The 24233-nt window shown below is 30.0% G+C and overlaps 2 protein-coding genes across 6 annotated transcripts in view; both read left to right on the top strand.

The window, feature by feature from the left end:
- The first annotated feature begins 1234 nt into the window (after positions 1-1234).
- On the top strand, positions 1235-22535 carry LOC119601841 (GATOR complex protein NPRL2). Of its 2 annotated transcripts, XM_037953031.1 has the most exons (6): positions 1235-1470; positions 1530-1781; positions 1842-1962; positions 2043-2179; positions 2238-2796; positions 22359-22535. In XM_037953031.1, exons 1-5 carry the CDS (start codon positions 1360-1362, stop codon positions 2790-2792), a joined length of 1176 nt encoding a protein of 391 aa, XP_037808959.1. In that variant the 5' UTR covers positions 1235-1359; the 3' UTR covers positions 2793-2796; positions 22359-22535. The 2 variants fall into 2 exon arrangements, with proteins under 2 accessions (XP_037808959.1, XP_037808958.1); XM_037953030.1 differs by lacking the exon at positions 22359-22535 and having other exon boundaries at positions 2238-3016.
- Positions 4805-24233, top strand: part of LOC119601840 — a 29630-nt gene continuing 10201 nt past the window's right edge. Inside the window, exons 1-3 of one of the 4 annotated variants that reach the window (XM_037953027.1) lie at positions 4805-4961; positions 5480-5609; positions 22359-23218. In XM_037953027.1, the coding sequence (XP_037808955.1) occupies positions 22365-23218 (854 nt within the window). In that variant the 5' untranslated portion in view covers positions 4805-4961; positions 5480-5609; positions 22359-22364. Of the gene's footprint in view, positions 5610-22358; positions 23219-24233 lie in introns of all 4 variants that reach the window. The other 3 variants (XM_037953026.1, XM_037953029.1, XM_037953025.1) reach the window with 3 other exon arrangements.

Genomic DNA, 24233 nt, shown 5'->3' with positions numbered 1-24233 from the left:
GAATTATGGTAGAATTAAAAAAAAATACTTTAAATTATATATATTATTGATCCAATTCCACATTTAAGTCCCTAATCCGAAAATCACGGTGACGTTCTTATTAATCTAATGATCGGACCACTTCCGAAATTTGCTTTTTTACGACATATGATTTGCCGAATATAACTCTTACTTCTTACTTATTTTAATCATAAAATACCACTAAAATAGGAATAGTCTTCCTTTAGAGTTGCGAGTTTTCATACATTCTAATAATGTTTTTAAAGTGAAACTTTTGGAATATTTTTCAATCTCTTTGTGATCCCTTTAAATGATGTTGTTCTGGAAGAACTTTAATATCCATGTAAACATTTTGAGTAATAAACTGGGGGACTACCAATGAGGGGAGCGGAACCTCCCATATGAATTAAATACAAAAATTCGTTTATCTGGGAAACTAATATAACTAAATTCTTCAAATTTTGCACGAACAACTTTAATATTCATCTGAACATTTTGGAGAAAAAAGGGCGGACTTTCATCTGGGGGGCTTGGAGCTCCCATATGAATTAAATAGAAAAATTCGTATATCTGAGAAACTATTAGAGCTACAATCTTCAAATTTTACTGAAGAACATTTAGAGAATAACGGGCGGACTTTCAATGGGGGGCTTGGCACTTACCATATGAATTAAATACAAAATTTTGTATATCTGGAAACTATTAGATTATTCAAATTTTTCATAGATTAAATTAAAATCTTAACGTTCGGAATAATTGGCGAAATTGCAATAATTTGCGTGGAATCTCCCATATGTAACAAATTGTATATCTGGAAAACCATTGTAGTTAGAATCATCAAAATTGTTAAGTAGGTTTCTTATTTATATTGCTTTTAGGCTAGCACAGCACACTGGGTATAGCTAGTAAATAAACAAATAAAATATCTTTGTTTTTACGTTATTGATCATTTTCTTAATGCAAAATTTTTTAGAAACTGATTTTCTGCAAGATGTTTTATATGGAAGATAGGGTTAAATATCGGCAGATCCTAGTAAAACTTGGAGAAAGGATTTGTTTTGTTGTTATAAACAATATATTTGTTTCCAAAATCCTACTTTCTGATCTCTCGGATTCCGTTTTTATTTAAAATCGTTGAAAAATTAAAAACTAAACGTATTTGAAAACTTAGCCGGCTTACAGTCGTTTTTAAGCCGCCGCCGACATATTTAGTGTCAGTCGCCGCCGCCGTTGATATTTGTCGGCGCAGGGCTCTGCTGTTGTCTGCAAATTGTTTATTAGAATCTTTAGAACGAATTTTACTGATAAGAGAATAATGTTTAGTAAAATAACAAATTAAATATTAAAACAAATAAAAAAATGCAATCCAACAATAAACAATATTATGAAGGATGTGGCAAAGAAGGACAAATACGTTGTATATTTTTAAGTGAGTTTCATGCCACGGCTGGCTCCAAAATAAGTTGTCAGGTAAGTCCCTCCTACAAATCAATTTCTTGACAGCTTTATGAAGTTTATTTTCTACCCAGGTTCCTCCTGACTATGTGCCTAAAGATATATTTGATGCTATCAATGTTTATATAATACCCAAACCACATTTGCAAAGATGTATACTAACTGTTAATGCCATGGATATGAAGATTGTCGGCTATCCAGTAGGTATTGAGGATCAGCAAAAATATGCCCGTAATGCTTTTTTATTCAATTTATGTTTTGTTTGTGATTCCTGGGCACGTTCGGTGCAGTATGAGCCGGTGGTTAAAAAGTTGTCAGAATATTTGGTAATTATTGGCACAAAAGACGAATTTACATTCACGTCATAAACACTTTATTCTTTTCAGATTATGATGGAAGAGGAAAGTTGCTTTCTATCTAAAGAGGATGATAATAAACTTAAATTGAAAAAGATTTTTGAAACCGTGATAAATGATTTAAATGAAAAGAAAGTTACCACAATTGTGGGTAAGTCTAAAGTGAAAACCTGCAAAACTATATATGTACAAATTTTAAATATGTATATCATTCCAATTCCCAAAATATAGAGGGCGATACTACCATTTATCTTAAAATTGTTACACATAAACCTGATCCTCCGGTAGTTAAAGATCATATGGTGCCTTTACTTTTAGTAGACTATAAAAACACACCCTTGGAAAATTGGGACTTAACCACACAACAAGTAAGTGCATTAGAAACAAAATACGTATATCATATCAACAAAATATCAATAATTTCAGATTCTTCCCTATATAAACGGCATTAATCACATAGCTCGCATTGCCGCCGAAGCGGATGTGGAAACAAATTTAGTAAAATCATGTGTCCAGAATTTAGTCTACTATGGTGTTGTACAACTTTTACCCATACTAAAATACAGCAATGTCTATATGACACAAAATCTTAAAAGCCTAATACAAAGTACTTCCCTTACTAATGCCTGCCGTAAATATGTTGCTTTAAATCCCGATAAAGCAAAACCTACCATACAGAAAATATTTCAATTTTATGCTTCTATGACGCATGGTGTCACCTTGAGGGCAATATGTCAAAGACTTTCACCACAAAATCATAATATTGATGAAAGAAAACTAGTGATTTTTGGCTTGCAGCATAAGTTTATACGTTGTATACACAAGTATCCAGTTTTTACAGGATCCGTTCCGTCGGGTAAACAGAAAATGTACACCGGACTTTCGAATTTTGATGAAATATGTTGTAAAACAGGTTTATCGCCGTCGTGTATTGAAAAGGATATCGATAAGGATACAAATGTTACAGTTATATGGAAATAAAGTGGTTTGTATGATTTAAATTTTAAGTAGTTTGAAATAAAGTAGTTGTAGCAATTAGAATGTAGTGTAATTTGCATGAATATTTTTGTAGAATTTAGTGTAAAAAATAGTTATAATGAAAATATTTATAATAAAATTATAATGATCTTTAATAAGTGTCAATTGATAAATAATTTATCATGTATCAAGATTAGTGTCTGAAATACAGACAATAAAATAATTACTGCAGAAAACAAAAATGATTTTTTTTTGTAGATGATCTTACATTTCATATTGGAACAGGATATTATCTGCCTTTAAGATTTAAATTAAGAAAATGAAGGATTTTGGAATGTAACATTAGTTGTTAGTAGTGTCTGAAATATACACAATAGGTACTGCAGGAAACAAAAATGTAAAGTTTTTTGTAGATGGGCTTATACTTTGTATTAGTGTAGGGAAAGGTCGGGTTTGACCGACTATTGATTGTCTTTTTTAACTTGGAATCTAAAACACACTCCAGTTTCTAAGGTTAAAACTTCGAACAAAAATATAGCTCCCCAAAATAGAACGATTGATTTATCAAGAGGCACCAAGCACTACGATCCAAGTTAAGATCTTTTCCAGTAAATACATGCAACGAGAGAGTAAAATCTAAATTTACCAAATTTCTATCGGAATTAGTAAAAAGTAAATGAACACTTTACTAGTACAAACATTCAAGAACATATGATGTTTAAACCATCGATAAGTTTAAAAATTTTATCTTTTAATTAGAATTAATTAAAGCTTTTAAAATAGTTAAAAGCATCTGTATTTTACGTAATATCGAAATAATTCAGTTCGCACACATTTGGAATTTTGGCCAATGAAATTAATTTCTGAAGATTAATAACCCAGGCTAACAGATTCTTAGCCTAGAGAATAAAGTATTCTTTTCTTAAGGATTGAACAATGATTAAAAATTTTAAAAAGGATTTTCCTGATATCAGCAACAGTTTAAATTTAAATTGCTTTCAAAATCCAAAAAATCATTCATTTACATTACTGTCAATTTCAATGTTTACAAATGTTCATCTTTACATTGTTCTACTTCATATTTGATCATAAAATTCTATGATTGACGAAGTATCATCCACTTAATTGCTACAAATGGGGTTTGCATATGTTGATAAGAATTTACATTAGAGTGGTTCATCTTAAATGTATTTATTAAAGAGAACAAGTACATCTTCCATATCTTGACATAACTACAATATTTTGAATTTTAAAATATCTATATTATATATATATCGAGGGACTATTTTAGAATAAAATGAGAATGATATATTCCGCCAACAGTTAATTGGTTTTGTGGTGATGGATCAATATTTGTAACTTCGATACGGAGAATCTGCGAAAGTAGCTAAAATAATCTCAAAATTATGAGGATAAAATTTATTTTGAAAAAAACTTTGTAAGTTAGGGTTTAGTTTAGGTGGCCCATAATTTTCAAGTCTTAAGTATTACTTTGTCTCTTAAGTTGAACTCTAAAACAGTATTTTATTTCCTTTCAAGACTTTGTAAATATGAAAAAAATGTTCCCAGAAAACAATATTTGGATCACACTACTATACATAGTTGTTACGATTCTTTAAATACTCATACACTTAATATCATCTTATTGAAAATACGATAAATTGAACTTTTAACAAAAAAAAAAAAGATAAAACAAAGAAAATTGAAATACTGGCTGAATATCAATTTGTGACATTTTCAACAACAAGAAAATGAGAGTTTATAACTTTAATTTATTGTATCTACAAAAACAGAAGACTCATAGACACACTCTCGGCAAAAATACTACACTTTTCTGTTTAATAAAAGAGAAAATAATACCCAGAGCAAATTTAAAATGATTGTAATAAACAAAAAAATAGCAATTACTCTAAAGTGTTTATATAGTATAAATTACTATAAAAAACCAAAGAGATATGAATAAGGCATTCGATGAATATGTTATTTAAACTTTTATTCAGTCTTTTAGTAACGTTCGGTCGGATAGCATGTGCTCGGATAGTTAAACCTCACAAAAAACGGTGGTAGTAATAATTTAAAAGGCCGGTTTGTTTGTTTAAAGAAAAAATGAGAGCTAAATACTTATACACTTTTTGCTTTTAATTGTTAAACTGTATAAGAGTTTATATTCGGGTATGATTGTTGTTGCCTTTCTTGTTTTTGTGCGATGTTTTCTAAATGAAAACAAGATCGAAATACGATCGAATGTGTTGTATATTCTTCTTGAGCACTGGTCATATAGACAGAAAATACAAAAATTAAAATAAAATATACTAAAATAAAATGAAAAACACTACTACTACTTTTCAAAGTATTTGTGATAATGTGTCTATGTAATAAATATTCTGTTGTGTTGTGAATCATCTGTTGAAAACAAATGGGAAAAAAATATTAAACAAAACCTTTATAAAATAAACAAAAATTTAAAAAAAAGAAAGATAATGGAATAAAAATATATGTGAAAAAATAAATTTTGCCAACAATTATTTATTTAAACATTTTGGAGAAATTTCTAAAGTAACAAACAAACCTAAACAAAGTGTAAATAAATATATCAATTATATCTATGCAAAAAGCATAACTAATTTTGTATTTAAATATTTAGCCAAACTGTCTAAGGTGAAATCTACCATTTCTCTTTTTTCTCTTAGAGTCAGTTGAAATGTCTTTATAAATATTTCTTTTCTTGTGTTAATTTTCCCATTTATTAATAACGAAAATCATAATAGATTTTATGATTAATTAAGCAAAAAAATCGTAATTGTCATAGAAAAAAATAAGGTAATTAAATATTTTATTTTTAATTTTCATACATTATTATTTTTTGTACTTGTATAGGGTCTAGTCTAGTGTAATAAACATTTTTATGGGTTCGCTTTTTTTTCTTCTATTGTTAAAACTCTAAAATACACATTAATCATTCAATCTCTTCTATTGTGTTAAGTACTCAGACAGACATTGAATTTTATTAAAAGACAAATAAACAACATGCATTACAACACTGCACACACCCGCATTCATTCTATACTCGATTACACTTTGTCATCTGTTTTTAGTATTTGTGTTTGTTTATTGTGTTTTAGAAATTCGATTACTTACATTAACAGTAAGTATTTAGTTGGTTGATTGTTTTGTTTTCAGTTTCTAAAAATTGTCAATATTCAAATTTCGTGAGGATAACTTTTATTTAATTAAAAACTAATTTGAAAAATTGATGCTAAAGTTTTAATTGTAATTGAGAGAATTGTTAAAACTAGCTGAACTCACATAGTAATGATTGGGTTGGTTCTTTATTGTTTTTATATTCTTTCGAGATACTTACATATAACACGATTGGTTTTTTCAAAGAAGGATTCGGTATAATGGAACAATTTTTGGATTTTTTTAATTAAAATTTTTTTAACTTTTTAAAAGAAATCACTAAAAAGTTTTTAAGTGTTTGTAGTAAAAACACATAGATTCCTCAAATTATGTAGAGAATTATTTAAATCCCAAGACAGATAGATAGATAGATAGATAGATAGATAGATAGATAGATAGATAGATAGATAGATAGATAGATAGATAGATAGATAGATAGATAGATAGATAGATAGATAGATAGATATATAGATAGATAGATAGATAGATAGATAGATAGATAGATAGATAGATAGATAGATAGATAGATAGATAGATAGATAGCTAGATAGATAGATAGATAGCTAGATAGATATCGCTCGCTAGCTCTCGCTCGCTCGCTCGCTCGCTCGCTCGCTCGCTAGCTCGCTCGCTCGCTCGCTCGCTCGCTCGCTCGCTCGCTCGCTCTCTCGCTCGCTCGCTCGCTCGCTCGCTCGCTCGCTCGCTCGCTCCTCGCTTCGCTCGCTCGCTCGCTCGTTTCTCTCGCCGTCCTCCCGCCCCGCCTTCTTGCCCCTCCCCTTCTCTCCCCTCTCTCGTGTCCCTCCCTTCCCTGCGCTCTCCCCCCCTTTTCTTCTCCCCCTCCTTTCCCTCCCTCTTCCGCCTTTCTCCCCTTCCGCCGCTGGCGTTGCCCTTCTTTGTTCTCGCCTGTGTCTTGCCCCCCTCGCCCCCCTTTCATATTCATATATTATTTAGTATTGATCGCACTTTATTTCAGGAAATTCTTCATGCTAGAGTAATTCTATATATTGCTCATTGGCCTTGATTAAAAAATTTTGATTATAGATTTATTTGCCACACTTGCCTTGATTAGAGAATTTTTGTTTAACATTTATTTGAAATGAAACTATATACCCAGTTTAAATTTTTATTTGAATATAAAAAAAACATATAGAACGTGATATTATCTATATTATCTACATATGTATATACATGTTCAGCTATATACATATGTATGTACTTATTCCTATTGTTTATACATATGTTTAGTAATTTTTTCCCGATTGTTTTTTAGTCATGAATGAATGAATGCAATTACGTTTTATCTGACGTATTTGTCTATCTCTTATCATAGAACATGTTAAAGAATTGAGTCCACCGCACCTGTTGATTTATTGAACTAAAGTGTTTTGCTTTATTCCAGTGTTCATTTTGTTTTACAACTTTTATTGTAACAAATTTATTTAGAACGAAAATATTTACATTGAACTATTTTATTGTCATGATATTTTATAGGGTGCACCAAATAGATAAATATATTGGTTATATTATACCATTTGTAACACAATGAAATGACGATTGTAGAGATCGAAGTGGTAATTATAAATTTTTCAGACGATTTAGCTATGTTTGGTGAAATTACGATATGATTTGTTGAAATAGGAGAATATAAATCTGAATCCTATTTCCTATTTCTTTTATTTTTTTTCAAATATCCCTTTTTGGCGTTTAATATCCAGAGACTAAAAAAATGTCCACCATAATCTTTTTTATAAAATCTCTTATTATTCTATATTCCACTCCTTTTTCAAAAATTTCATTGAATACTTGTTTCCTTTCCTTTAAAAAATAAAAAATCTTTGGAGTCAATTAACTATTAAGCGACTAGAAAAACTTTAGGCCATATTGCTTCTGTTAAATTTCTATATTTATTTTCAATTTCATAAAAATTTTATATATTCTTGAAATTTCATAAAGAAAAATTTAACATATTGTAAAATTGACCTCTTCTCGAGACTTACAGAATTCAATTCTATAATTCTTTTGAATGCTAAGATGTTTTTTAGTTCAGATCTTTATTTGTTTTACAAATTTTTAGGTAAAACTTAAAGGTCACGATCCTTATAATTACAAAATTTAAGAAATGTCATAAATCGATCTTAAAAACGAGTCACGCTTCAGTTAACAGTGGGTTCATTACCCCTATTAGCTGCTGATTTTTAGTTTTCTACCATAAAGATGAGAAGTGAACCACCTCTTTAATTTATGTCCACATTCTGTGGTGTACATTGGCATCTACACATGATGTAGCAGTCCATGAACCATACTATTCGCCTTTATTTTCAGTAATAATATCGCTGAAATCAGAGAGAATAACTGCTTTATGTTTGTTTTGACCAATATGCAGTCTTTGGTCTTACCTGGACCGATATAACAAAGGTTTTCCGTGCCTGAAGTTTAAATAGGTTATATCGTACGTCCTTCCGACTTTTTCCTATCTTAAACTTTTTCGGTCATATATGTTTTCTAAACCTTAGAATTTCCATTGACAGATTTTCCCACTTTGGGCATTCAAAAGTCAGACAGATTGAATAAAATACCATATAATTTTATAGATCTAAAACATATATTTGACTGTTTTAGAAACGGAATGACCAAATCAATATACATTCTCTAACTTTTTTAACATAACACTTTTCTCGTATAAATAGAAACTATACAAATACTAAATTGTGAAAAATCTTTAAAAGACTCTTAAAGTCAGGTGATTTAAACAGTTATTTTATTAATATTAATAATTAAAATGCTAAATGATCATAATGATTATGATCTTGCATATTCATTAATTTTCGACATCTATTATTTTCTTTTTATAGAAAGTCTATCATATTGTTTAAAATGTAATTTATTAAAAGTATTGAATTTTTAAATTGACCCTTTGGGTGATGAAAACGAAATTGATTTTAAACAACATTGAAAACATAATTTTCGCAACAATTTAAAGTTCACAAATATTAATCCCAAGAAAGTTATATAATAGATGAAAGATTTCAGATACAATGCAACACTCAGACAATGAAAACAAAGCATGTAACAAATGTGGGTAATCGAAAATATGGAAAAAAATTCAAAACAATAAAAAATCAAAGTGGTTTGACAACATATTTCCTAACTACATACATCTTTAACACTTCTCCGTGAGTGAGAGACAAAATTCAAAGGAAAATAAAAAAAACAATATGATAACAAACACACCTGATCGTAACAATAATGCTCTTGGATCATAAGTTTGTGGATACAAAGATTCAGGTTCACAAACTTGTACGAACAAAACCAATGTTTGAGACATTGCCCAACAATTATATTTAGTTAGACATATGACATAGAATTAATTATACAATCTAAACACGTTTCAAAACCATTCTTAGAAATATTTCTAATAAAGCAAATAAAAAGGGTTTGTTAAGTACCTTGGTTCGGATTACTGTAAAACATTGAATTTTCAATACGAGTACAAAATACTTGCAATAACAATAAAAGTTACACCCAACTTAGGTTTTTGTTGTTTTTAGTAGTTATTTATATGTAGTCAATAGAGCATTTTATAGAAATATAAATACGATTTATAAAACACTATAAAAATATTTTTTTATTGTCATTTTCCAATATGTTTTTATGTTAAGATTGCACGATTTTAAACGGTATTAGCTTCCAATTTGAAATGGGTTTGGTAATTTTTTTTCACACTCTTTTCTGCCCTCTTTCATTGTACATATGTATTTATATTGGTATTGAGATGCTAATTTATAAAAACATGTTACACGAGTTCAAATATTTATGAAAAACAATTTACTGTATATACGAGGTTTATACGAAAAGTTTTTTGGAATTTTCATGTAGAAAATTGAAAATAAAATTTAGTTAATTTTTATTGCTCAGTAACACATTTGGATGGACTTTTAGTTAACAGATTTTAAAAATAAAGGTGTTTTCGGGCTCAGATTTGGCATACAAATATTTTTGTTTCAAACTTTTGGACACAATATCTCAAAAATGGAACAATTCTGAGTTTCAGATTCTGAAAATTTGAGGCCAAATTCGTGTAATTCATAATTACTAAAATTTTGGGAAACGGAGACAGGGGAGAGATCTTCCAGTGGAAATCTTGCGACCACAGAATTCAATACAAATACCGTTAAAAATTGGTATTTTCGACCGAAATAGTCAGACTTAGCGCTGGAAAGGTATACTTTGTTTTTCCGCCATTTCGGTAAATATTAGTTTTCACAGTTAATATTTGGCAGTTGTGAAGTAGACACGTTTTATAAACAATCAATCATCGATTACTGTGACGATGAGAAAGTTACGTGGATTTTTTGGGAGAAACAACCTGAGGGTCGTACTGAAAGAACGACTGAAAAGATTACTGTAACTCAAGAAAGTGTTCAAAACAATCCATCAACTTCAATTTGATGCCGGAGCTTGATCTTCAAAGAACAACTTTGCCCACAAGATTCAGTTGACACAAGATCTTCTTCCACAAGACCATTTATGCTCGCATTTGTGAGGGTAACAGATGCGACACCTAAGTAATATCGACCAATAAGTCTTACGTCCTTCCTACTTAAAACCTTGGAACGGATAGTCGATAGTATGGTTAAAAGCAGTATATAAGCAGCATGCTTATGTAAAGGGACGGTCGGTAGAAACCGCTTTGAACGAAGTTGTCCACTATATAGGTGAATCCTTCGATAGCAAACTGTATACACTGGCGGTATGCATTGACATCGAAGGCGCCTTGAATAACGTGCACACTGATACTCTTATCCAATCCCTAAACCACTTTTATGTTGACCGGGTGCTCCGTAACTGGATCAACTACATGCTAAGGAACAGATGGATAAACTGCGAGATGTACGGTATACCCCAAGGTGGCATTTTATCTCCTTTACTCTGGGTTACCACGATTAATAACCTCCTAAGGACTCTAACTGATAAAGTACTTAAAGGACCTGTCTGCTATGCAGACGATGTCGTAATACTTTTAAAAGGAAACAATCCAAATTACTTGCGTAGAAGAGCTGAGAAGGCTCTGAATACGGCCTTGAGCTGGGCTCAACCGATAGGCCTCAATGTTAACCCGGCGAAGGCGGAAATCTGTCTTTTCTCAAGAAAAACAAAAATTTCTACGTATACTGAGCACTGCTTCCTGGGCAAGAAAATACCGGTAACAGACAAAGTTAAGTACTTAGGTGTTATCCTCGACCGGCAATTAAAATGGAGACACCACATAGAGGATAGGATCAGCAAGGTACATCGGTGCTGGCCGATATGTAGGAGAACTATAGGCATGAAATGGGGTCTTAGTCCTACTATGACAAATTGGCTTTATAAAAGTTTAATTAGACCAATTCTAGCTTATGCTTCAATAATCTGGTGGACTGCTTGTATCCATACATATAAGATATCTCAAAAACGGAACAATATATGGAATATTGTTTAAAAATGGGGGATTTAATCTTTATGTTAAGGTTTATTGAAAATATGATTATTAAATTCTGAAATCAAATGCGGATTCATCGCAGCGGAATCTTTCAGAAAATTGTACCACATAGTTTGTTATTCTCTGTAATCTTAAACATTAAACTGTTTTGAATAAAAATTTGTGAATATCAAATCCTTAAACGTACTCCAAATAAAACAATGAAAATTTGCAAAAGAAAAAAATTTCTTGATTGAATCTTAATTAATTTAATTTTTCTTATTATTCTTTAAAATTTTCTTAAAAATACATTTACTGTCTGCTTTACAATTTTTTTATATACATAAATCATGCAAGTTTATTACTTCAAATAGAACTATTGATAAGAAAATTATAAAGTATAAATAATATTTGTATCTACAAATAATAAAATGAGACATCAAACTGTAGAACGTTAAGTATAGAAATGTGCAAATAAATAGTACCTTTGAGTTTTCAAATTTTTATAGAGACAAATTTCGGATATATCAACTGAATTTGCAACCAATCGAAAGATTCGAATACATCATGGTAAAAGTTAATCGCTGGTACTAAATCATGTGTTTGACAATCAGTTATATTATAATTTTTCTTCAATATAATTTTGTGGGTTCTTAGAAACTTTATGGTATAATTTTCCATATTTTGTACAAAATTCTTAAACTGTTTCTTTTTGAAATATTCAAAAATTGAATCGCTTTATTCTCAGGCTTTATTTATACTAACCCTAGCTGTCAAAATTGTTTATATGGGTTACATTTTTTTTTTTAATTTTGGAACACCCTTTATTAGTGTTAATATAATATTTGTTCTATATACTTATGTAGTTCTGGGAAATTATCACAACAATGAATGAGTAATCTTGTAATAACTATAAATTGTTATAAAAAAATAAATTAATTTATCTTCATTTTATGAAATAACTTGGCAAAATGGGCTTACAATCGCTACACTTTCAATTCATCAACGAAAATTAAAAAAAAAATTAAAAAAAAACTAAAAAAGTATGCTATTAGTGTTCTAGTCTGTCGTACTGGAGGCACTGATAAAGAAGCTCACAAAAGACCCGATGGATACCTAGGTGTATTTCTTCGGATTTGATATAAAATACTTAAAACCTCGTTTCAAACTCAACGTTTTAATTCCACGTTGAAAATGTGAAGTAGTTTCACTCTGAAAATGTTGTCATTTTCCTTTTTTGAAGAAGAAAATTAGGAAAGATAATTCCACTTTCGATCGGAATGTAATTCTGTGACAGGCCTGATAGATTTTATGATGGTTTATAGAAATCTTAAGTTCCAATAGACTTGGTATGAAGAGTTATTTGGGAATGGTGATAAAATAAATGATTTATTGATTTCAAAAATACTATTAAATGATTCTAAAAGGAATCAAAATAAAAACAATCTATATGTTGCAAATAAAATGATAAAGTGAATATTGCACAAAGTCTTATGGAGCCTTATAAATGTTTTATGTTTATAAAACTACTTAATGAAAGCGAGTAAAATACACTTTGAATGAAGTGTATTTAATAGCCGCAACATCTGCCAGATACACAAATTGAAGTGGAATCAAAAAATAATGGGTATTCAAATGGTGGAGCAAAAATTTGAAATTTTGAATTGTAAAAAAAAAAATATTTTTACCAAATAATTGACCCTATGCCCATATAACTCCTCTATTTAATCAAGGCAGAATAAGAAATGGAACAGAGAAATTATTTGTTATTAGAAATTCATAATTGTCGTTGGTTACCATGAATGTATGTCCTCTTCCGAAAATCACTCGGATGCTCGATATGTGACAAGGATTTTGACAAGGTCTAGTTAACAATAAAACTCTTACTTGTTGAGCTACTACTTTGCCATCATTTGGTTGTAGTTAATTTTAAACTGAATTGACTTTTTAGGAAGAAATCGGCGTTAAAAGGAGTTACGTCAAAAACAAGTACCTAACAATATTTTATTCGGTGATAATATATTACGGAAAAAATTTTAACTTTTTATACCCTACACCACTTTAGTGGGGAGGTTATATTGGATTTGTGCTGATGTTTGTAACACAAAAATATTCGTCCTAGACCCACCTTAAAGTATACCAATCGGCTTAGAATCGTTTTCTGAGTCGATTAAGCTATGTCCATCCGTCCGTCCGTCTGTCCATGTAAGTAAACCTTGTGCACAAGGTACAGGTCGCAATTTTCAAGATAATTGGATGAAAAATCGGTCCATTATTTCACCTAGCCCCCATAGAACAGAACCCCTGAGGCTTCTGAGCTCATAATGTTAAATATACAGATATATCGATAAAATACGGCACAACTAACTTTTATAGAAGTCTTGATGACCCTGCCAAATTTCATAAAGATCGGGCCCCATTTGACCCTAGCTCCCATACAAAGTCCCCTTCAGAAAATTAATTGAATGTCCCAAATTAACTTAAAAACACAAATATCGCGATGAAATTCAGCACAATAAAATATTATGTAAATATAAATATATTCACAAAATTTTATCGGGCTTGGTCCATATTTGCCCCTAGCCCCCATATAAAGCCTCTTTCAGAAAATTAGTTTTTCATCCATAAATTGCTTAAATGTATCGGAACAAGGGATTATTGAAGATAAATGTTTTATTATGAAAAATAAATCACATTTAATATTCATAACTGGTGTAAGGTATCATATGGTCGGCAACTCCCGACTATACTTTCTTACTTGTTACTAGTGCCAATAGTCCATCATGCATTTAACAGACAAGCCAAGGGTTGAAAGCAGTTGGAATTTTATTACACAGAGAGAAAAAATTTACACGCCTGATACAAAATTGACACAAAATTTTTCAATAACATTCGTTGTCAAGTATATATGTACATACATACAACAACATGTAATGTTGACCACGCAACGTTGTCAACATTGCAACATTTCGTTGTCACAATCTAATTTTTATGCACATCCATTGTCTAAAAGTCAACAAACGTGGTAAGCTCAAAATCCGTTGTCAATAGTGAGCTTACCACGTTTCTTAACTTTTAGACAACGGATGTGCATAATATTTAGATTGCGTCAACGAATTGTTGCTATGTTGACAACGTTGTGTGACCAACATAACATGATGTTGGGCACCAAGGCGTGTATATTTTTTTTCTCTCTGTGTAGGATCCAGAATACTTCTATATATCTATTAATAATATAAATGAATAAAACAAATATTAGTGAATGGTAGTGAAAAAACTTCACCAAATTACAAATTTTTACTATATGTACTCTTTAACCTGAATACCCCTAATTAACAAAAGAACATTACTCTTAAATGCATAATTGGATAATTTAGTTCACATTATAAAAGGGTCTTTGAACCTCTGACCGACCCATTAAATTTATCACAAGAAAATTTCATGATTTTAAACTAAATCTCTTTTTTTTATACAGTTGCTGATTTTTCAAAAATAAATTGTTTTGACTCACTACTTATTTATTACTGTAACAATTAAAGCACATTTTTCTGTTAAGATTTATAAGAATATGAGTTTAGTTTTGTTTTTATCAAAACAAAAACAGAAGTAAAATGTAAACAATAACAGTGCACTATCAGCAAAAATATAACAAACACATTTTTCCTGAATTAAAATTAAAATACAAATACATACGAGTACAAAAGTCTATTAACAGCTATAGCGTCAGATATAAATACTACTTTCTTCATAAATTTTTTGTTCATATAAAAAATTTGCAATTATAATGAATGTGTTTTCGAAAAAAAAAAGTGATTTAAATTACAAAAAAATAAATATTTAAAGACATTGAACCAAATATGTATTAATATGTATAATGCAGTGAGCGCGAGAGAACAATAAAGAAATGGACATTTTTAATTGAAATTTAAATATCCGTAGCACCAAGATTTTTTTTTGAACATTAACATGAACATATTCTGTGGGATGTTGTTATAAATATTGCATTATTTATTAAATAAATAAAATGATTTATTGTTATGATTCATTATCAGTAAGAATAAATTGTATAAATAAACGATTTTAGTAGGGAATAGTTCGATTATGTGATATCGATTACGAGTAAACAAATTTTTTGTGCTGAGACCTATGTCCCCCAACCTTTAACACCATGTGTACACAAATGTCAATGATATTGTCCATATTAAGAACTTTTTTCTCAGTGTATTATTGTCTTTAAAAATACATAACGTCTCAATTAAACTCCTCTATGCTAAAGAGAGAAATTTGCCAAAAATATTTATTTTCCATTATAAACATTAATATGTATTATTATAATATTGCTGGCCCCAAATTTTGGATATAAAAAATGTTTAATTGTTATAAAATTACACAAGTTTAATTAACCATGCTTCCTCTCTAATGAAAACTAATACTTAATTTCTTTTTCGCAATTTAATTCATTATACATATTTATAGTACCTTGTGTATGTAGTTGAAAATTTTAATTGAATGAATCACTTTCTGAGTGTTTAAAGGGAACCCAAACACAATACACTCTGAACCAAACCTTAATTGCAAATAAATTATATGTAGAGTAAAAAAATCGATTACTAATAAAATCCACTAGAAAATATTTGGTATTACCTAGGAATTCTTATCACTTTTTTGATACAATCAGTTATTGTTTATGATCAGATGTATTTCGGGAGTTTCAAAGTTTATTTAACTTGCAATTTATTTAGAAATAAAAAATGTAGCTTCGAAGGAGAATACTGGACTCGTATCATTTAATAACAAATATGATGCATGTTCTAGTTTCTATCCGGGGTCCACCTAATCTGTCCAGGGTATGCAGAAGTCTACTTTACCTCAGAGCTGACTAGTATATTCGGAATCTGATTGGTTTTCAAACTTTAAAGATAATTTGATAAGATAAATAAATAAATGGCTCTCGGCCGGGTAGTACCGTTAAATTTCACGAGATGTATTTGAATAAAAGAAAGAATTTTTACTTCTTTCTTGACCAAACGAAGCAAATCATCTTTTCCTAGTGATAAAGATTAATTTACCCTACACTTAGGCCTTTTAGATGCTACATTGCGTTTCTCTTTGATCGAAATTCAGCCTATATTGATTACAATTTGAGAGAGATATAGGATATTGATCAAATACCCTTATTCTGAAGTTTAGTATGTGTTGGTGTTGCTTTATCTTATGAAATTGGAAGAGGGGTCCACATTCTCACCGTGAAATATCTGATGAATGAGGGCATCCGGGGAAATGAAATATCTGATGAATGCGTAACCAAAGCGTCGTCCCTAGACTTAACCCTTGCGCAAAAGGATATTCACCGTCCCCTGACGACCCTATCAAAATTGATGGATGAATGAGCTTTGAATGAGACGAAATTCGGGTGGTCAAACATCACCACTTGTATAATATCGAGACTGCTCTGGTCCACTCTGACAACAGATAGGACTATGACCCTCTTGTCTCTTAGTAAGAACTCGATTGGACAGCTAACTGGTATAATTACTAGGCACTGTATGATTGGACATATGTATGTCGGAACGTATGGGCTACCCACGTTATAGCTACTGTAGAAGCTGCTTGGATGAAGAAGAAGTGGAATCAGTACAACATCTTCTATGTGATTACCCAGCCTTACAAGAGCACAGACTACTCTGCCTTGGTTGAACTCTCTTCCATGATCTGGACTGTCTCAGATGGTCGGTTTTATTACAAGCACCGGCTGGTTTTCACGAACGAACCAAGTAGTGAACGAAATTAGAGAGGGAAACCATTCACTCAATATTAAGGAATGGCAATTCTAAGGTTATCACAATGGGCCACAAGGCCTCCGAGTGAACTCGCTTACTAGCGAGCAACCCACGTAACCTAACCTAGTCCACATCCTTAACATACTTAATCCCCTGTGTAGTTTCCACAAACTCACAATGTTTTATTTTTGGAAAAATGTTTTTAATAACCATTTTTCCAAAAATGGTCTTAAAAGGTTAAATTTGATTAAAAGTTTTGAAGCTCCTTAAACACATTTAAATAAGTTTCTTTATTGCTTGCGTTTAATTATATTTATATTTTTATTGTTTGACAATACTTAAATCTAAGGAATTTATTTTGTATCTTAACTATTAAAATGTACTAATAACTAATTTTAATATTCTAAACGATTATCGGTTGAACCGAAACTTTTTTGAGCTGGCAAAGAATCCAATAATTCAACTCGATAAAGTTCCATTTTGATTTTTGAAGATAGAAAACTATTAATGTTCACCTTATCCATTTTAGTTAACTTAGAGTTGTATTTTAAATCCGTATAGATCATAACATTTGCTTCAGAGCTCAGAACAGTTTTCTCAGCAATAAGACATGAGTCCAGTGATTTTGTAGTTGTAAAGGCTCTTGTTTTGGTGTAAGTTTCCGATTCATGTAATTGAAAACGAACTTTCTTTTGTGATGATTGTTTAACCTCTTGTTTACCAGGGCTCTTCAGAATAGTTGTAGTTTTGGCGGTCGCTTTAATTTTTATACGATTTGTAGATTTTTCTTTATAACACAATTTATCATTTTCACTATAGTCAGTTACATTTAGGATTTCCGTGAATAGCCTAAATATTTTTATTGCCAACAAGATTATATCAATAATTAAGCCAATTATTTTAATACTTTGATTTTTTTCGCTTTTGGAGGTATTTCTTTTGACAATACTTTTCGAATCCATTATCGTTATTTCAAATAAAACTATTGAAAATTTAAGAATTTTGTTCTGGATGAGTTGTGCTTGACTCTGCGTTTGGACGGTAAATGCTGCTTGTCAACTACTTCCAAGCGTTTATATTTATATGCAAATTCTTAACAGGTAGTTTTTCTTTTTTTTAGACCAGGTACATCATATGTTCAATGAACTACTAATTGATCCGATTGTAAACTAATAAATTGTTTTTTTTTTAATCCCTGGAAGTAACTAGTTTATAAGAGTTTGTTTTGACTCTCTTTATGTGCATTTTCTAAGTTTCCTTTATTCTTGGAATGATTTAGGTAAAAGTCAATTTTATATTTTTGTCTTAAAATTTTGGAAATACTATTGGATATTTGAAAGAATTATTAAGATAAAATTGGAAAATCGATGCTTAAAGATGGGGAAATCCTAATTAAATGGATATTTTAAAGGATATTGATCATAAACTATTTTATGGTTGTTTAAAAAGTATGTAATTTTTGCATAATTCCAATATATCAAAATTCTATTGGAAGTCAGTAATGAGTAGCGTAAAATTTTTTGGGAAGTGATCATATAACAGGGTACTTTTTGAAAGGGATCATATAATTAAATTTAATGCAATTTTTCTGATTTTTATCAAGTGACTTCTCGTAAACTTTTTAAGAGAACTGCTCTATTTATGAAATTTATAATTTATGGATTTTAAAAACTAAAAATTTTCGACTTTTTGGAAAAATTTATGGAAATTTGTAATTTTGTGCCAACTTCTTCCTTTGTACCAGTAAATTGCCTTGTAATTAAGATTTTCATTTTCTATAGTAATTAAGAAATACCCAATTGTAAATAAGATCTTTCACTTTATATGTATTCAGAAAAGATCAATTGATAATGACCCATGAAAAACTTACATTGAAAAGTAATGAGTTAAAAAGCTAATAAAACCTCTTTTCACTACTTCTTCATTAGCATTTTAAGTCATTATTTTAACACGGTGATGTCATTGGAGGCAAGTACTTCTACACACGCTTACAAATAGGGAGTTAAAGAAGTACTTGCAATTTCTCTTACAAAACAGTTGTTGAGTAAGTTGTTTTGTTTTTTAATAATAAAGTGTTCTACACACTGCACCACTGCTTAGCTATTTTATTGCGCGTCAAATAATGGTTTTCACAGACAAAACTAATTTTGTTTTATTTTTTGTAAAATACAATTCTTAAAACGCAATTAAATAAAATGAGCAAACAAAATGACACAGCCGAAAATAAAGTACTTCTATATCAGATTATAAGAAAGTCATTACTAGAGTACTTCAAAGTAATGCAGACGGTAAGTAGTAGTCATTGAAAAGTAAGTGGTTATGGAAGTACAACACATTACCGAGTTTTTGCTGGGGAGATATTCGAAAAAGAATGACTGAAATTTGAGAGTATTTATTTCGAATTGCGAAAAACTGAAATTTATGTTATTGATTTTGAAGTCGTAAACATTTAGACATGAGATTCTGTATTCGAAATTCGGAAAATTCCCAATTTAAATTTAGATTTTTTTCATTTAGAATTCGGAAAGAACAATTGAAAATGAAATAGCTTTTTCGGCTTTTCAGAAATTCCCTGCAAAATTTGAGACTAGTCCTCACATGCGTGCAAAGTGTACTCCTCAAAAGACTAGGACTGGTCCAAAACTAATCCAAATATACAAACATATAATAAAAACATGTTCCATTTAATGTGGCGATATCATAGGTAAAGACCACGTAATCCACACATGCATTACATCAGACTAATCCCAAAACTACTCCTTTGCTAAAATTATGGAAGTACATGATCCACAGAATGGTCATATGTAAGTCAGATTATAGACTAAACGGATCATATATTCCAAAAATGTTTTCAGTGAAGTAGTTTTGTGATTACCTTATCTTATCTCATGTACTTCAATCATTTTCGAAGTGCTTAAATGATTTTTAAAATTTATGTATATTGGGCTTTTCGAAATTGGAAATAAGATACACTAATTTCATCTGTTTCAACTAGTTTTTACCTATTGAATAGTGCAGATAGTTCATATCTGCATCGGTTTACAAATGACATTAGTAGTATTTCAAAGGTTGCGCAAAGTTTAATAAGAAACTTGCAAATCATGAAGAATTGAATGAGAATTGCCTTAACTAGATCTAGAAATATTAAATTATTATATACTACCATTTATAGGTTTAGTAAGATGTGATCAGAGAAGTTTTCTGAGCAGCAAATTTGAGAATTTCTCCGGCACATTCGGTTTTAGAGATTTCAAAATGATTTTGCCATATAACAGCGCATATTGCCTGAAAGTCCTTTCCGATGGCTTCTCTGTTATATATTGTTCCTTCTTTGAGATATCCTAATATAAACGGACGATATCTCAGTAAATAGAAGAGATGTAAAAGCAATTCGAAACATATTTTTATGTTAAAAACTATGATAAGTTTAATTTCGGTCTTGCTAGTTTTTAATAATTTAATTAAAAATGTGAATTTTGTTTCATTTTATTTCAATACATTTATTTGTTTAACAAATTTATTTATTGTTTAACAATATCTTAACCTAAATACATTTCTTAAATGTAAAACTATTAATTAATTTAACTAAAACAATTCGAATATTTTTAATATTCTAAACGTCGGCGAGTTGAACCAAAACGTGGTGGAGTTGGCTTGGCCTGTCGATGATGCATGGTCAGCAAATAGTGCAATAATTCAATACGATAAAGTTCAACTTTGATTTTTGAAGATTCAGAATTTTTAATATGAATCTTATTAATTTTGCTTTGTTTAGAGCTGTAGTTTGAATGTAGATGTTCGGTATAGATCATTTTACAGGATTCGGAGCTGACAATAGTTGGGCTTGAGGGCGCCGATTTTGTAATTTGTTGCTTATGGCTGGTTTCCAATTCGTTTAATTGAAAATTAACTTTTTCCTTTTTAGATTTTGTTAGGGTTTCCAGTTGTTTGATTTCTTGTTTAGTTTTGGTTTCGGCAGCTGTAATTTGCTGTTCCACAGGTTTGTTGCTGGTTTCCGATACGTTTAATTGAAAATTAACTTCTTCCTTTTTTGATTTATTTAAGGTTTCTTGTTTCGTTTGACACTTTAGGATAGAGGATGTTTCGGTTTCGGCTGCTGTAATCTCTACATGCTCAAAGGTTTTGTTGCTGGTTTCCGATTTGATTAATTGAAAATTAACTTCTTCCTTTTTTGATTTATTTAAGGTTTCTAATTGTTTGTCATCTTGTTTAGTCTGGCACTTTAAAATAGAAGATGTTTCTGTTTTGACTGCTGTAATAGTTATATGACTTCTGGATTTTGTAGTTAGTTGCTCAACTGTTGTGCTGCTAGTTTCCGATTCTTGTAGTTGAAAACGTACTTTCTTCTGTTTGGGTTTATTTAACGTTTCCAACTGTACATCATCTGGTTTACTTTGATACTTTACGATAGTAGTGGATGTTTCAGTATTGGCTGCTGTAATTGTTATGCGACTCCTGGATTTATCTTTATAAGATAAATCAAGATTGTTATGAGCAGCTAGGTTAAGGATTTCCAGGAACATTTTAAATATTTTTATTAGCAACAGGATAATATCAATAATAAAAGCAATTGTGTTTACTGTTGCGTCTTTTTCTGGTGATAATTTTTTAACCAAAGTTTTCGCGTCTATAGGATTTTCTGATTCTACAGATGAGGAAGCTTTTTTAACAATAGTATTCATAACTTTGGATGCCGTAGACAACTACTACTCTTAAGTTTTGTAAGTGAATGATAGATGCCAGCTGTTTGATTTTCTTTATATTTATACAAATTCTTACTAGGTAGTCGTCTTCGTAGGTCTCAGGTATAAAAGTACTTCAATGAACAGATGATAGGTTGAATATTTTGAAAAATACTAATTGATCCGATTGTAAACTAATAAATTGATTTTATAAACCCGGGAAGTGTTGTAAAAAATGTGCATTGACTTTTTATTGTACTATTAGAAAATTTCCTTTTTTCGTGGAAAGATTTAGGTAAAAGTCAGTAAGAATATTTGAAAGTTTGAAATATTTAGCAATTTTTTTAAGTAGGGGAAATTCCTAATTAAGATTATTTAAGAGGATGTTAAACATATTTTTTAGAAAATTATATAATTTTTATTAATAATTTTTTATTCTTTCTTACAGTTGGACATGGAAGACGATCAAACAACTTGTCGACCGGTACCAGCACCACGTCGTCTTTATCCTGAACTACGTAAATCTGAATATGAAAATGTTAAAGTCGAATTAATTAATAAGAATCTAAATATCAATTCCGAAAATATACAAAATAATGCGAATAGTAATGAAAAAGTTCCGAATAATAAAGTATTTTTATTGTATCCCACATTGCCTGAAGATGTGGATAGATTGTCCATAAATTCCTTAACTACACAAAAATCTATACTAACCGAAACGAATGATTTATATGGACCAGATGCTAATGAAAATGTGCCAATATATAGTACACCCAGACCAGCACCTCGTCCCCGTAAACCACAAAATACAGATATACAAAATTATGAAAATACTGTAATAACACCACCACCAGTAACGGAGTCCGCAACAACACAAACCTCATCGCCTGAGACCTCAACTGGAGCAGTAAATAAAACTTTACGTAAAGCTCCTGAATTACCACCAAAAACCTATTTAAATTTTGAACGTGATAATGAGCGAAGACGTAGTAATTATTCCATATCAAGTGAATTTTCCACCACCAGTAGTATTCATAATACATCCTCACCATTCGATGCAAAAGATACAAATTTTAAACGTGATAAATTTAATAAATCCTATGCAAGTTATAAATCATCAAGTTCATCTTTAGCCGATTCCATTGAAAGTTCGGAAAATTCAAAATATAAATCACCATCACCCGGGTATGTAAAGGATCATAATGACACAGATTATCATGATGATGATGCTGACGACATTGATGATGATGATGCTTTTAATCATGTTAATAATGAGGATGAACATAATTTCACAACCTCTTCTCACAAGTAATATATTAATTACATTTTTGTTGTTTTTTTTAGTTAATTGGCATGTAGTATTGATTTGGTTTGATTTGGTATATAACTTACAACATTGGTCTAGGGTTTTTATTTTAATAATTTAATGTTATAAATAATTGACTAACTTTTTTGACTAATTATAATTAATTGGGTTTATAAATGTGTGTCAATATAATTGAAAATTTAAATATCGAGGGACTATATTCAAGAGGTTATATCGTAAATAACACAAGACTTTAATTTGTTATATTTTGATTTAATATAAATAAATATTATATTTTATGCAATTAAAAGTAAAAAATAAAAAATTATTAATAAGGCGCATATGATGAGCATGTCCAAATAAATAACAAAACTTATTTTGCAACAGAAAGTGATCCAAAATAATAGAGTTTAAAGTAAATTCTGGAAAAGATAGAGAGTTTTGTATTAAAAAAACAATATTTTGCCATTAACATCTCATTTTCATGAAAATGAGAGATAGCGACTATAGAATATAGTCTCTCGATATATAGATTGAAGAAATATGCATGTAGTAGACCAACTCTAATGTCAAGCCATATCAATTTTGTTTGATGCCAGTTTTTTGCATTTTCCAATTTCGAATGTATTCTATTTTAAAAATAGATTTTAAAGTATTTTTGATAAAGTTTCAGAAAATATATCCTTTTTAAATATGTATAAATCTACGCTTTGATAAATTGTTCACACAACTAAAAATCCAATTGGAAAATTATTAACCAATCTCAACTGCAACGGCATCTCCAAAAGTAAGCAGTAAATCATTTCACTGCATAAACTCTTAAGCCAAAGATTTTTTTTACAATTACCCCAACGCAACCATAAATTCATTAGATAAATGTGATGTGTTCATAAAATATGTGCAATCAAATATTTAAAAATATAACAGACACAAAAGCGGAAGCAGTAAAAGTGTCTTCCTACATACATATATAAACTAAAATAACTTCGAAAAAATAATCTAAAAATAAATGACAAT

Source organism: Lucilia sericata, unplaced genomic scaffold, assembly GCF_015586225.1.
Source record: "Lucilia sericata isolate MDLA Ls3-8-SP2 unplaced genomic scaffold, ASM1558622v1 Contig000193F_arrow, whole genome shotgun sequence".
Classification (NCBI taxonomy): Eukaryota; Metazoa; Arthropoda; class Insecta; order Diptera; family Calliphoridae; genus Lucilia; species Lucilia sericata.
This window is presented reverse-complemented; position numbering and strand designations above follow the sequence as displayed.